Raw genomic sequence first — 14,421 nt, forward strand, 5'->3', positions numbered from 1 at the left:
TTTTCTGTCAGAAAGCATTATGTGCAGCAGGAGATTGATAAACCAGTTCAGACAAAGTGAAAAATTACAACAAACTGGGTGCAATGCTTCCTAGTGCCCAGTAGAACACACCCAACGATCACTGCACACCTAAATATTAGTTCCTGTCAAACTGCCTGAGAGCTAGCAGGGAGGAATTGATGTGGTATTTCATGTCCTGAGTGACGTGGTTGGTTTGTATGAACATGCATGTGTTTACATAAGCACAGAAGACGAGTGGAACTGCCTTTTTATTTGCTCAGCAGACTTTGCGATTGTTCACATGTGGGAAGCATATTATGTGGACGAGGTAGCAGTGAAGGAAGTGAGAAGTTGGGCTCGACTTGGGCCAGTTCACTTGCCTCATGCTGGCATGCAGTAAGGGATGATGTTTCTGAGTCACACTAGGAAATTTTAACTCAGACTTTAATGTCTGGAAAAGAGCTTGTGTGCTTTTCCCCCCTCCTAAAGCTTGAGAAGTAGAAGAAATAATTACTGTATGTAATGTCAACCACTAAACGACTGCTTTGTTGAGCTATACTGTTTTTTCCCCCTGGGCAGCACATTTCTTTTAATCTAGTGATTTTTTCATATTTAGTCATCTCAGAAGTGCCACTCGGTTTTATGTAGAATCAGCAGGGAAAACGCTAGCTTTCGTTAGATATTCTTCATTCCTTTTTTTTTTTTAGATTGACCCATTAGAGCTCTGTGGACTCTAAATCTTGTTTACCTTTTTAGCTCATTTGAGATTTTTAACTGCGCAACACCTCTAACTAATTTCTGTTGGAGTAATAGTTTGAAAAGTCTAAACTTATAACCAAGTGATGCAAAAATACTCACTATGGAGATATTGCCCCCAAAAGAGTCACCTTTCTGTTGGTGCACACAGACACCCAGCTCCTCCCTTCTGTAGGGTCTGAACACAACAACACAGTCTCCACTGATACCTGCTGCATCAAACTTACTCAGAATTTTGTGTATTTGTTCTAATTTTGACCAGGTACTACAACACAATAACAAGCTGCTCGGTTCCCATTTATGCTTCTTTAAAGATGTGCCATCCTTTTTTTTAAAGAACAATCATCAACACCCTCTGTGATGAAGAGTCTTTGAGATCAGATGGAATAAGCGCGCAGCCCATTTAGCTGCCATGCGTTGTCTGTGGGAGGAGGGGGTTGTGAGCACGGACAATTTCGCTGCCATGTGTTTTTCCGTGAGAGCGGGGAGAGGGGGTCATTGCGCTCGAAGGGCTTCCCTTCCATGCGTCTGTGTGTGTGGGGAGTTAATTTCATAGGTGTGGCGCTGGAATTTCAGCCGTATTTTCTTATGCCAGTATGTGCTAAAATGAACCTTTACAGGATTAATGAAATTTCACTCAAACCCCTATTGCCCCCTGTGGCCAGAATACAACTTTCAAATTCGGAGTGCCAGTCCGGTCTGTTAGACTTAAAACAATTGAGCTTACATACCTGGTGCTGGAGTCTGCTTCCAACATGTTTCCTGCATGTTTTAGATTATGAACACAACTGATGTGTTTAATTAGGTGATGAACTGCTCATGTAGACACCAATGAAGCCTGGGGAACATTTCAGCTGTAGATTAAGGTGCTAAAAAGACGAACGCACAGCAAGTAAATAGGTTTTGCTTACGGTTTTACTAAATGGACACTAGGGGGTGCTGAAAGCAAGTTAAAACTGCCTACTCTCCTAATCTTGTGGATTTCCTAAACTTGACTCGCAATGGGGAAGGCTATTGTTGGTTTAGCATCCAGGAAAAAGCAGCAATTCCACCACACGGTAGAAGCTACTTCAGGCTTGTGTTATTTGTGAAGATGAAACATCAACATAGCTGCAGAGTACACAGAGTTATTGGTAGAGTCTCATTGATATTAGCCAATGCAAGGCAAGATGTCCAAATATCAGGAAGCCCACCCCTCCCAAGTACAAGGCATTCATTCCTTCTAGTGACCACTGCAAATGTATGTTGATTAAACAAGTGTTCATTGTTCAAAACCATTATTACAAGCCATGCCTTTTGAATGTATTTCACGTAAACTGGTTTAGTCAACGCAACAAAGTCAAGAAACATTTCATTACAAATCTTTTTAGTCCTTTTTAACTTTTTTTGCCCTCCATCCATCCGTCCGCCCACCCGCCCACCGCATATCTGGAGTCGGGTCACGGGGGCAGTAGCCTAAGGCGAGAGGCCCAGACTTCCTTTACCCCAGCCACTTGGGCCAGCTCCTCTGGGGGAATCCCTAGGCGTTCCCTGGCCGGATGAGAGACATAGTCCCTCCACCGTGTCCTGGGTCTACCTTTAGGTCTCCTCCTAGTTGGACGTGCCCGGAAAACCACACCAGGGAGGCGTCCAGGATGCATCCTGGCCAGATGCCTGAGCCACCTCAACTGGCTCCTCAATGTGGAGGAGCAGCGGGTCTACTCCAAGTCCCTCCTGAATGACCGAGCTTCTCACCCTGTCTTTAAGGGAGAGCCCAGCCACTCTTCGGAGAAAACTCATTTCGGCCGCTTGTATCCACAATCTCGTTCTTTCGGTCACTACCCAAAGCTCATGACCATAGGTGAGGGTAGGAACATAGATCGACCAGTAAATCGAGAGCTTCGCCTTCTGACTCAGTTCTCTCTTCACCATGACAGACCGGTATAAGGCCCGCATCACTGCAGATGCAGCACCAATCCGCCTATCGATCTCACGCTCCAGTTTTCCCTCACTCGTGAACAAGACCCTGAGATACTTAAGTTCCTCCAATTGGGGCAGGACCTCATCCCTGACCCGGAGAAGGCATTCTACCCTTTTCCGAATCAAGACCATGGTCACAGATTTAGAGGAGCTTATTCTCATCCCAGCTGCTTCACACTCGGCTGCGAACCGCTCCAGCGAAAGCTGAAGATCACGTTCTGATGAAGCCAACAGGACCACATCATCTGCAAAAAGCAGAGACCTGATCCTCAGGCCACCAAAACGGATGCCCTCCACACCTTGGCTGTGTCTAGAAATCCTGTCCATAAAGGTTATGAACAGAATCGGTGACAAAGGGCAGCCTTGGCAGAGTCACACTCTCACTGGGAACGAGCCCGACTTACTGTCCAACTTCACTCCGGGATAACCGCAACACGGAGAGCGACACTGACATCGCCACAGAAAAGGTATGTGACGAAGCACTTTTGAGGCTATTCAACTTCGACACTGAAGAAGAAGATGACTTTAGTGGTTTCAGTGCGCAGGAGGATGATGAATAAACTAATCGATAACTTTTCTGTTTTGTTTGATACTGATCAGTTCAGTTACGTTCAGTTAAACTACATTTTCAATTCAGTAAATATCTGCAGCTTTTAGCCCAGTGCGGCTTATATTGAGGTGCGCTCTATAGTCCGGAAATTAGGTATTTGAAGAATGCCAAAGGACAGTTGATAGAAGACGGCTATCCTGATTGCAGCACGTGCAGGAAAAAGTGTCTGTGAAAGGCAACAATGCTTCAAATCTCATGACACATCTGCGTGACCATCACCCACAACTCTACAGTCAACTCAAGGCAAGCTAACGTTAGCGTTTTAGCTAAAATGCGTGATCCGAGGATTTGGGTTGAGGGAGAATGCAACGAGTCGCTATATAAAGCACCCGCAGCACCCGCAACCTGCATATAAACTGTTTAGTGGACACCCACATATTGAAATGACGCTATGCATTATGGGGCTCCCAGGGGCAGATGAGAGTTAGTCTCTCTCTGAGAATAATTATGAATTTAACAATGATTACTGCCTGGTGACATTTTCCCAAATCTGCAAAGCTCACTGGAAGGACACAAACCGGGGACAATATTTTCCTGACATAGGGTTTATTACTCAAGTAAGGGTAAAAAAGGTACCATAATTTCCTGACTATAGAGCGCACCTCAATATAAGCTGCACCTACTAAGTTTTTAAAAAAATATGGAACTGTACTCAATTAGCCGCACCGGGCTAAAAGCCGCAGATATCCACGGGATATCTCCTGAATTGAAAATGTAGTTTAACTGAACGTAACTGAACTGATCAGTATCAAACAAAACAGAAAAGTTATTGATTAGTTTATTCATCATCCTCCTGCGCACTGAAACCACTGAAGTCATCTTCTTCAGTGTCGGAGATGAACAGCCTCAGAAGAGCTTTGTCACATACCTTTTCTGTGGCGATGTCAGTGTTGCTGTCATCATCCCGGGGTGAAGCTGGCTTGAATAAGTTCTTCCCGCTGCCGTCTCCAGCGCTGAACCATGGATTCATTCATGCCAGGCGTACGTGCGGCAGCACTGTTTCCCTCCTTTACTGCCAGATCGATGGCCTTCAACTTAAATGTGGCATCATATGAACTCATACGTATAGTTTCCATGATGAGGGGGTATGGATTTGAAAAAAATTCTTCGTCGTGCCAACTGCTTGCATGTGCTAAATTAAAATGAGCACTTTCTTCGATTTCCACTTTTGACTTCCACCTGTTTCACTTTCTGCTAAAGCGCCCCCTGGCAGGTAAAGGAAAATCTTCAGTAAAGCCGCAACTCATTATAAGCCACATGGTTCAAAGCTTGGGGAAAAAGTAGCGGCTTATAGTCCGGAAAATACGGTATCTGATTAGAAGGCTACTTGAGTATTGAGTATCATCTGATCTAATATTTTTAAAATGATGACATCAAACAGACAAAAAATAAGAAGTTATGGGCAAATATTGGTATTTTAAAGACTAAAGGGGAAAATGTTAACAAATAAACAACATAATTACAAAATAACAAATTTTAGGCAAAATTTAGACACAAACTGAGGATAATATTTTCCTGATATACAGGGTTTATTTAGTTGTCTGAAAATGTAACACGTTTAAAAAAAATACAGCGATAATACCGAAAACTGTGATAATTTTGGTCAAATAACCGTGAGGTTAAATTTTCACACCATGACAACCCTACTCTATGGTCTCACTGAACTCCTCCCATGCCTGGGTTTTTGCCTTGGCGACCACCCGAGCCGCATTCCGCTTGGACTGCCGGTACCCGTCAGCTGCCTCTGGAGTCCCACAGGCCAAAAAGACCTGATAGGGGTCTTTCTTCAGCTTGACAGTATCCCTAACCGCCGGTGTCCACCAGCGGGTTCAGGGGTTGCCACCACGACAGGCACCGACGATCCTGCGACCACAGCTCCGGTCGGCCGCCTCAACAATGGAGGCACGGAACAGGGTCCATTCAGACTCAATGTCCCCCACCTCCCCTGGAACATTTTGGAAGTTCTGTCGGAGGTCGGAATTGAAGCTCCTTCTGACAGGAGACTGCCAGACGTTCCCAGCAGACCCTCGCAGTACGTTTGGGCCTGCCTGGTCTGACCGGCATCCTCCCCCACCATCTTTTTTCGCCCTCTTACACAATATTTGGAAGTATTCTTTATGTTGCATTTGATTTAATTTAGGTATATAATTCAAAATTCTATGTTTGGATCTGTGACAACATAGGAACAATACTGGTACATGTTCATGTTCAACTATGATTTGCAAGAATCTGACAGCTTATTCAGATATTTGTTTGTAATATTTGTACTGTACTATCACCTTCCTTTACTGTAAAGCTACACACGGCTTGTTACTTCCCACACAGACACACCTTTTTGTTTGCTTTTGCCTTCTTTATGAACAGATCCATCAGTTAAACGTTTACCTATATGAGTAAGGCACCATTTTCTGACATTTTTACCTTTTTCAAACATCTAGTAACTATTAATTTAAGCATATTGAAGGTTTTTGCAGAAATGTGTTAACACCGTTGTTTGAGACAAAATAAATTAAATATGAAAATATGTAAATTGTACAGCAAAGGTATGTCAGGATATCACTATATTTGCTGCTTATTTACGTTTCAATTTATTGTGAACTTGACTCGGCAGAAAACAGAATTTTCTGCTTGCTTACTGTAGTTTTTTCTTCATGTTGATGTTTCACTTCAAATGTTGTGTACTCCAATGTCTCTTTGTTTTGTCCCTTCATTTGTCCTATTGGGCCAGCTGGCTTCATACTCACCAGATCTCCACTCCCTCTGCCATTCTGACATCAAGTTTAAGATTGGTGTTGACAGAAAAAGAAGTTCCACTTAGTGAATTTATATTCTGGATGGACTTTCTCTCCTTTCCTTAACTTTTTGTTGAGAACTTGCTCAGCTACATACCTAAAATAGCTCTCTTGACATGTGCGATCCTGCAAAGGAATGTTACTGTGGCTGTCCAGAGTTCTCTGTGGCAGGAAGTTATGCAAACGTGCAGAGCTGCTCTCAGAGCCTTGTGATTTAGGTCTCAAAAGACCCAGTACTTCCCTAGTGTAGGCTGGCTACCGTGTGAACAGAAAGGTCCCTTTTTCCTCCTAGTTTGGTTCGTCTTGTGCAAAAAAAAAAAAAAACAATATATATATATATATATATATATACATATATATATATTTTTTTACGTTGGTTCCTGGAAACTGGTTTGTATTTGGGTGTCCAAACCAACATTCCCACTCATTAATTCTCTTTATGTTGCTCCAGTCTGTCTTAAGTTGCCTTTGTTCTTTTGACCAGCCCCTCTCCACCTCCCAGTTCTCCCTTTGCCCCACCTACCTGTCTTTTCCTCATTTCCACCCTTCCTGCAGGGCACTTGTTGGTGTTATGTCTCACATGAAGGGGTGTGGCCTTGACCTCCACTCTTTGAGCCGAGACCACAGCGTTACTTAAGAGGATTTGTCTTTTTGACTGAGCCGCTGATTCACCAGTTGTCATCACTGTTTGTTCAGAAAATAAATATGGTTGTGACATTTCACTGAACTGCACAAGTTCTGAGATGGTTCAGCTTATTTTACAAAGTAAAGAGTAAAACATTTAAATTCTACCCTAAGTAATACTCTGACATTCGACAAAAACAAGTAATTCCGTGTTGTACCTTAAAGTTGCCAGATATATCATATGTAAAACGTTAAAATGTCCTACTGTGAAAAAGGTCTACTAGGATGTTTGGAGGTCTCTTAAGAACCACATTCTTGTGGTTGAAAATTAATTCAAAATTTCATAAATGTTGCCCCAAAACTCCTGAGAAAAGCTTTTCTAGTTGCTTACTGGCCACAAATGCATTTGAGTTGCACAGCTGACAGACTTTAAAGACCAAATGCAAACGAGAAATTGTGATAAAAATTGTTTCCTCTTTTAGCTTTAAAAGCAGAATGCTTTAATTAACCGAAAACATTATGGTAGCACCAATCTTTTGAGCATTGCAGTAAATAGAAACATTTTCATCTGTTTTGTTAGATTGATGCAGCTGATTTTTATAAAACCACCAAAGATGCGTGGAATATCAGCTCAGCCATGTGCTCATTTTAATGCATTGATTCATAAATGGACACCATGCTTTGAAATTTTTTAATTTCAATATGTCACCTGGTAAGGTTGAACGATAATTCAGTAACAATATCGATTGATAGATGTGTGGCACGATAAAAAAAGTGTCTATAATATGTTTGAATTTTTTCTCCTATGGTTGGCTATTTCATTAAGCATTAAACCGTCTTCCCTCGCTAAGTGCAGGCTGTCCTCCTGCCACCAACAGAACTTCTGTTTTGGGAAGAAACTGAGATTAGTGCTTTAATAACCATTCTGACATGTTTTACAAAATAGTTTTTATCTGTTAATTTATATATATAAAAAAAACAGAAAACCGTAAAACGTGAACCTATAATAAATCTTGTTGCAATTATCACACTGTTGAACTTCAATTATAGATGTTGGCTCTAAAGCGTTGAGATTTTTTTTTTATTAAAGCAGAGTACATAGAATAAACATATATTTGCTTTACCTGGGTATGAAATATAATAAAACTGCCATATTTTGTCTGCTGTGTGCAGCAGGTCTGTTTCTCTTATAGAATAATGAAAACTGGTGAAAATAGGTCTAAATCATAATCAGCTTTGAAATAATTTTTGATGAAATGATACACATTTAGGGCTGTGCAGTGGTTAGAGCTGTTGCCTTGCAGCAAGAAGGTCCTGGGTTCGCTTCCCAGCCAGGGATCTTTCTGCATGGAGTTTGCATGTTCTCCCTGTGCATGCGTGGGTTCTCTCCGGGCACTCCTGCTTTCTCCCACAGTCCAAAAACATGACTGTTAGGTTGATTGGTCTGTCTAAATTGCCCTTAGGTGTGTGTGTGTGTGTGTGGATGATTGTTTGTCCTGTGTGTCTCTGTGTTGCCCTGCAATGGACTGGCTCTCTGTCCAGGGTGTACCCTGCCTGATTTCCCATTGACAGTTGGAGATAGGCACCGGCGCCCCCCGACCCTACATGGACAAAGCGGGTTCAGACGATGAATGGATGATACACATTTAAACAAAGGATGGTAGATGTGTCCTAACAACCTTAACATATGAAAGTGAAGACATGAGAGCCTATAATAATAAGATAACAGCCAACAGATGAAAACAATGTGGTAAATGCAACAAGATTTATAAAATGCTGATTATAAAGTACACATTTGCTGTTTTTCAGGTTCTTTTATGAAGCAAACTGAAACTGATATGTTGCAAAACAGGACTGAATGTTTTTTATAGCACTAATTTCACATTTTCTTCACAAAACTCCAAGATCTGGCAGCAGACATAAAAGCCCTATAGCGAGGATGACTGGTTGTTGTTGCATGAAATAGCCAATCGTAGGAGGGCCCTTTCAGCCATCCAGAGGCAAGAAAGGTGGGCCTTTCCTTGGACATCCTACCATTCCAAATGATGCGGCCTGGGCTGCACTTACAATACATTTTCTATACATTTTTTTAAATAATCTATCATTATTGATGTCGATCAATTAGAATTTATTTTATTGATATGCTTTTTTTCTATATCATCCTGTCCTATCACCTGGTTGGTAGACAACAAGCAAAATCTGTATATGAACAGTGTTTTATATTTGTATTATTCCTCCCTCCTGGAGAAAAAAGCATTCTGCGCCAGTTAAATGTGTTGTTGCTGTAGAATAAAACCCCAAACATGATTATTGTGATTTTTCAGCTAAGCTGTTCCAAAGAGTCCCACAGCCTGTCCGAGTGCTTTTTGGCTCATGCAGTTTTTTTAATTGATTTGTGAAGTTTTGCTTTCTACTTGTTAACCCGGTTTTCCTTCTTTCAGGATGGCTTGGATGCTCTGGTGCATGACCTTAGCTTCCCTGCCCTGAGGAAAAACAAGAGCATTGACAACTTCTTGAATAGATGTGAGTACATTACATCATTCATTCCCCTCTTGAGGAGGTATTTTAATGTGGATGTCCCATTTGTGTTTGATACCTCTGCTGCATATAGGCCATTTAGGTCCAGGATCAGAAAGAAAGGCTGTTTTTGGGTCACCATCACCATGTATGCTTGGACACAATAGGTGTCTGCTGCTTATTGTCCCGAACAAAAGGGCTTTCATAAACGGCTGGTGACCCACATGATTCATTTTAAGGTTAGCTTCTTTTTTCAGCTGTAATGTAAACAGAACACAAATATCAATCCAAGGCTTTAAACCTGTGTTATTTAAATAGAATCAAAAAGAACTCCCTGATTATCAAGATGTCTAGGAAATGCCTGTTTTGCCACAGAGTGCAACCCATAATGTGTTTTATAAAAATCCAGTAGTTTTGAGGTGGGGCAGGGGTTTGTATTGCACTTGAACACTTTTTTAATCAACAAATTGATCAGTAGGTTGGGCTGGGCAATAATCGGAAAATTTCTCGTTATCAAAATTTCTGACTCTTATTGAGATAATTTATCCCATGTCAATAAATTTGATAATAATAAAAAAAGGAAAAGATGTGTGTAGGTTGGCAACATTCAAGTCCCTTTTAAAGGCTGTACCAAATCACCTAAAAATTGACTCAACGCCCCATCTAGTGGACAACTTTTGTTTTTGCGCATATCTGTAGTTATCGTCCGTTTATCATTATCGAGGTGAAGTCCTCATATATCATAATATTCCGGTCAGCTCATAGGTCCCTGGAAAAACAAAAAAATAGATGCAAGTCAATGGGGATGAAAACGCTATTTTCTAATCTGCTAAGCCTTAAGCCCTGGATCACACATGTTGTACTGCAGGGGTGTCAAACTCCAAATCACACTGGGCCGAAATGAAAATCTGGGACGAAGTGGCGGGCCTAACTTAATATTTTTTGAAAAAGTGACAGCAAATTTGCACATTTTCTTTATCAACATATATGCAATTTTGAACCTTTTAATTTGGAAACAAACTTATTTTTTCATTAACACTGAATACGGAAAAAACAAATTACACATGAGCAAGTCAATTTTAAATAAAACGCATCAGTGGTATTTATTTTTAACTCACTGTAAATTATATATTTCAGGGAGTTTCTCGTTTCTTGTTTTATCGCGAGATTTGTTTTTTGTTCTATCGCGAGGCCCTGTGAGAGGCGGGAAGGCGGAAGGAGAGAGAGTTCTGAATGGCAATAAACACACAGAAAAATAAATGTGTGGTTTATTAAGCTTCACATGGTAGCAGAGGATGGTTTTCAACTATAGAATTTCACCTAAACTCCACAAAACCAGGCCGTACGAATGCTGGAAAAATGAAGTTAGTATGTGGAGACTTGTTACGGATCTGGAAAAGAAGAAACAAGCGATGCGGTAGCGCTGGGGCTCAAAGGACGAGCCAGAGAGACTGCTTTAGAGATATCCGCAGAGGATCTTAACTAGGGCTGCACAATATACCGAAAAATTATCGTCATCGGGATAACAGGACGTGCGATAGGCCCATCGCAAAGCACGTCAAAAAACGGCGATAAATGTTTGGTTCAAACGTTTCCATCCGTGCCATACATCAACTTTTGTAAACCAGCTCTGTTTTTTACGCGGAAGTATTATTTGACCAATCAAATGTAGCCCTTCTGATATGTGGCCAATCAGATGGGTCCGTTTACGTAATACGCCCGCCCCCTACGTAGACCCTTAGGATGGCTGGAACACAACACCCGAACTGAGTTAGCGGCGCTGTTCCCTTGTTCGTCATGCTGGCTCAGAGCAACGAACGCACTTTGTGCTGAGGTTTCTGGAATCAGCGCTGCTTTCAAACGTGAACGTGAGTCCGCTCGGTGTCGTTAAGCAACTGATAATAACCGGGCTGACTCCGACACGTGCCGGTGAACCAACCCACCTTCATGTCGCTAGTGTTCCACCGGGTGGTGATGTTAGCCCCAGGCTCCGGTTAGCTTCCAGCTAAAAGGCTACAGCACTCTCCTCCCAGTCCCACCCTGCTAAAGAGGGCCGGAAAAGTTCCCCCACACATCAAAGTGATTTTTCCTTTATGAGATTTTATTACCTTGTTAATGAGGATAGTTGATTTGCTGCTGCACATAAACTGTCAGTCAGAAGCTCTGCTAGCCGGTTATCTTAGGAGGAGAAGATTTAATTTGTTAGCTTGTTATCAGAATCATTGTTGCAGTTTCATCATCTGAGCTGCTTTTTAAGATCAAATTAAACTTGTTCAATTTGGGGTTAAAAACAAACGTTTTCACATATTTTCCATGTAGTTTTTTGCCAGTTCCTCTTCTGAAAGGTAGACAATTGTTTTTCTCTTTCCCTCAAAAAATCTTAATAAATTTTCTCCTGGTTTGGCCCAGCACAGATCACATTCCAGTTGCAGCAACAGCCTTATATCATAACCACATAAGTGGAGAAAATGTTCAGTAGCAATGAGAGAATTTGCTGTTGCATTTAAGTAGGGCTGCACAATGTATCGAAAATTGTCATCGCGATAACAGGACGTGCGATAGGCCCATCGCAAAACACGTCAAAAACGGCGATAAATGTTTGAACCAAACATTTCCATCCGTGTCATACATCAACTTTTTGTAAACCAGCTCTGTTTTTTACACGAAAGTATTATTTGACCAATCAAATGCAGCCCTTCTGATATGCGGCCAACCAGATGGGTCCGTTCACATAATACGCCCGCCCCCTACGTAGACCCTTAGGATGGAAAGCAACAACCGAACCGAGTTAGCGGCGCCGTTCCCTTGTTCGTCATGCTGGCTCAGAGCAACGAACGCACTTTGTGCTGAGGTTTCTGGAATCAGCGCTGCTTTCAAACGTGAACATGAGTCAGCTCGGTGTCGTTAATCATTTTTACCGGGCTGACTCCCACACGTGCCGGTCAACCAACCCACCTTCATGTCGCTAGTGTTCCACCGGGTGGTGATGTTAGCCCCAGGCTCCGGTTAGCTTCCAGCTAAAAGGCTACAGCACTCTACTCCCAGTCCCACCCTGCTAAAGAGGGCCTGGAAAAGTTTCCCCACACATCAAAGTGATTTTTCATTTATGAGCTTTTATAACCTTGTTAATCAGGATAGTTGATTTGCTGCTGCACATAAACTGTCAGTCAGAAGCTCTGCTAGCTGGTTATCTTAGAGGAGCTTGTTCAATTTGTTAGCTTGTTATCAGAATCAGTTGCAGTTTCATCATCTGAGCTGCTTTTTAAGATCTAGGTAAACTTATTCAATTTGGGGTTAAAAACAAACGTTTTCACATATTTTCCATGTAGTTTTTTTTGCCAGTTCCTCTTCTGAAAGGTAGACAATTGTTTTTCTCTTTCCCTCAAAAAATCTTAATATTCTCCTAGTTTGGCCCAGCACAGTTCACTTTCCAGTTGCAGCAACAGCCTTATATCATAACCACATAAGTGGAGAAAATGCTCAGTAGCAATGAGAGAATTTGCTGTTGCATTTAAATGATGTTAACTATTATTTAACATTTAAACTCATTTTCTGATAGTTTTATTTATTCAAAAAAACCTGGTAAGGGATGTTTTTCTGTATTTGGAGCATCAGAAAAAGTTTTATGGTGGAGGTGATGTTTTAAAGTCACTGAGAAACCGCATGCATGCAGTTTGTTGTTTTGCTGCTAATACAGTAGCAGGTGCAGCTACATTTTTTTAAATAAAAATGTTATGTTGTAATGGAATTCATGCATTAGTTTTTGTTTGCTTTGAACCCAGAGCAGACGTCACACGCCAGACGACATCAACACTGCATACTTTAGTATTTGTTCATTTATCATGAGTAATATCGATATCGCAGTATTAAGCACTGTTATCGAATATCGCAGGTTTTCCTAATATCGTGCAGCCCTACTATGTACGCATATTCACTTGTAAAATATTCCTTTGTTTTGATGTTACAGTTTGTATGACTATGTTTAAGCAAAATGTTTTAAAAATGAAAAAAAAAAATTTTGTTTAAGAAAGAGTGAGATTGTTAACTCACTGTAAATGCATATTTTCAGGGAGTTTCTCATTTCTTGTTTTATCGCTAGATTTGTTTTTTGTTCAATCACGAGGCCCTGTGAGAGGTGGGATGGTGGAAGGAGAGAGCGTTCTGAATGGCAATAAACGGCGGCAATGAAAAATAAACGTGTGGTTTATTAAGCTTTACATTTATTACTTATGGTATATTCAGCATTTTTAAAATATTCAGGATTTATGTTTTCTTGTTGTTAATTCATTTTACTTATTTTTTATTCTCCTTTTTTCTCCTGTAATAAGTGTCATCGCTGCTGTGACATCTAGCTTTCCCCACTGAGGAACAATAAAGGGATTTTCTATTCTATTCATCTATCTGCAGCCTTTCCAGTTCTTGTTTAATGCAGGTTAAATCTTTTCTCACGGGCCAACAACGAAATAAAAATATAATTTTATCTTAAATGAAATTGCAGTATCTCACCTGTTAACTTTCATGTTTTGGAGCAGAAAAAGAGCATAAAACCTAAATATTTAAAGCTCAGTTTGCTCCATTGATTGACTGTGATGCTCACCTGTTCCAGCCAGATACCTGCATCATGGGGTTGAGGAGCTCTGAGCTGAGGAGACTCCTGTTGTTTTGTTCATCTTCATCATAATAATGACAACATTAGATGACAACAGGTGCTCACATAGGTTTGTGCTACTGAACATGGAGAGCGTCTGAGCAGCTTGACCACGTTGTTGTGTGTCGGGGAGGAAAAATAAAAACTACAGCAGCCACAGAGTCATTCTGATTTGAGCGTGTCGCTACTCGCTGGAGTTATATCAGCTCTGTCTGGAAGTTACTTAGATAACTTTCTCTTTCAGTCGCAAACACATTACTGAGAGGTTAAAATCTCCGTTTCTGTGCTTCAACGTCGGCATATAGCTGAGTAAACTCGGCGCTGAGTGAGAGGAGTGTTTAGTTTGTCTGAGACAGCGGAGCTGCAGACACCGGCAGCAGACTCTGGAAAAAACACAAAGGAGGGGGCACTTCGGCTCCGCGCTAACGCCGCAAAGCATCATGGGAGTTGTTGTCTTTGCGGTAAAATCGGCCAGCAGGTAGGGCTGCTCAATTAATCGAATTTTAATCACGATT

At 41.3% G+C, this 14,421-nt stretch overlaps 1 protein-coding gene across 3 annotated transcripts in view; it reads left to right on the plus strand.

Moving 5' to 3' along the window:
- The window catches only part of rock1 (Rho-associated, coiled-coil containing protein kinase 1), a 61,433-nt gene that overhangs the window by 8,590 nt on the left and 38,422 nt on the right, over nucleotides 1-14,421 (plus strand). For all 3 annotated transcript variants that reach the window (XM_054741353.2, XM_054741348.2, XM_054741358.2), the window contains exon 2: nucleotides 9,183-9,264. In XM_054741353.2, the coding sequence (XP_054597328.1) occupies nucleotides 9,183-9,264 (82 nt within the window). The remainder of the gene's footprint in view (nucleotides 1-9,182; nucleotides 9,265-14,421) is intronic.

This window comes from Nothobranchius furzeri, chromosome 11, assembly GCF_043380555.1.
Source record: "Nothobranchius furzeri strain GRZ-AD chromosome 11, NfurGRZ-RIMD1, whole genome shotgun sequence".
Lineage (NCBI taxonomy): Eukaryota > Metazoa > Chordata > Actinopteri > Cyprinodontiformes > Nothobranchiidae > Nothobranchius > Nothobranchius furzeri.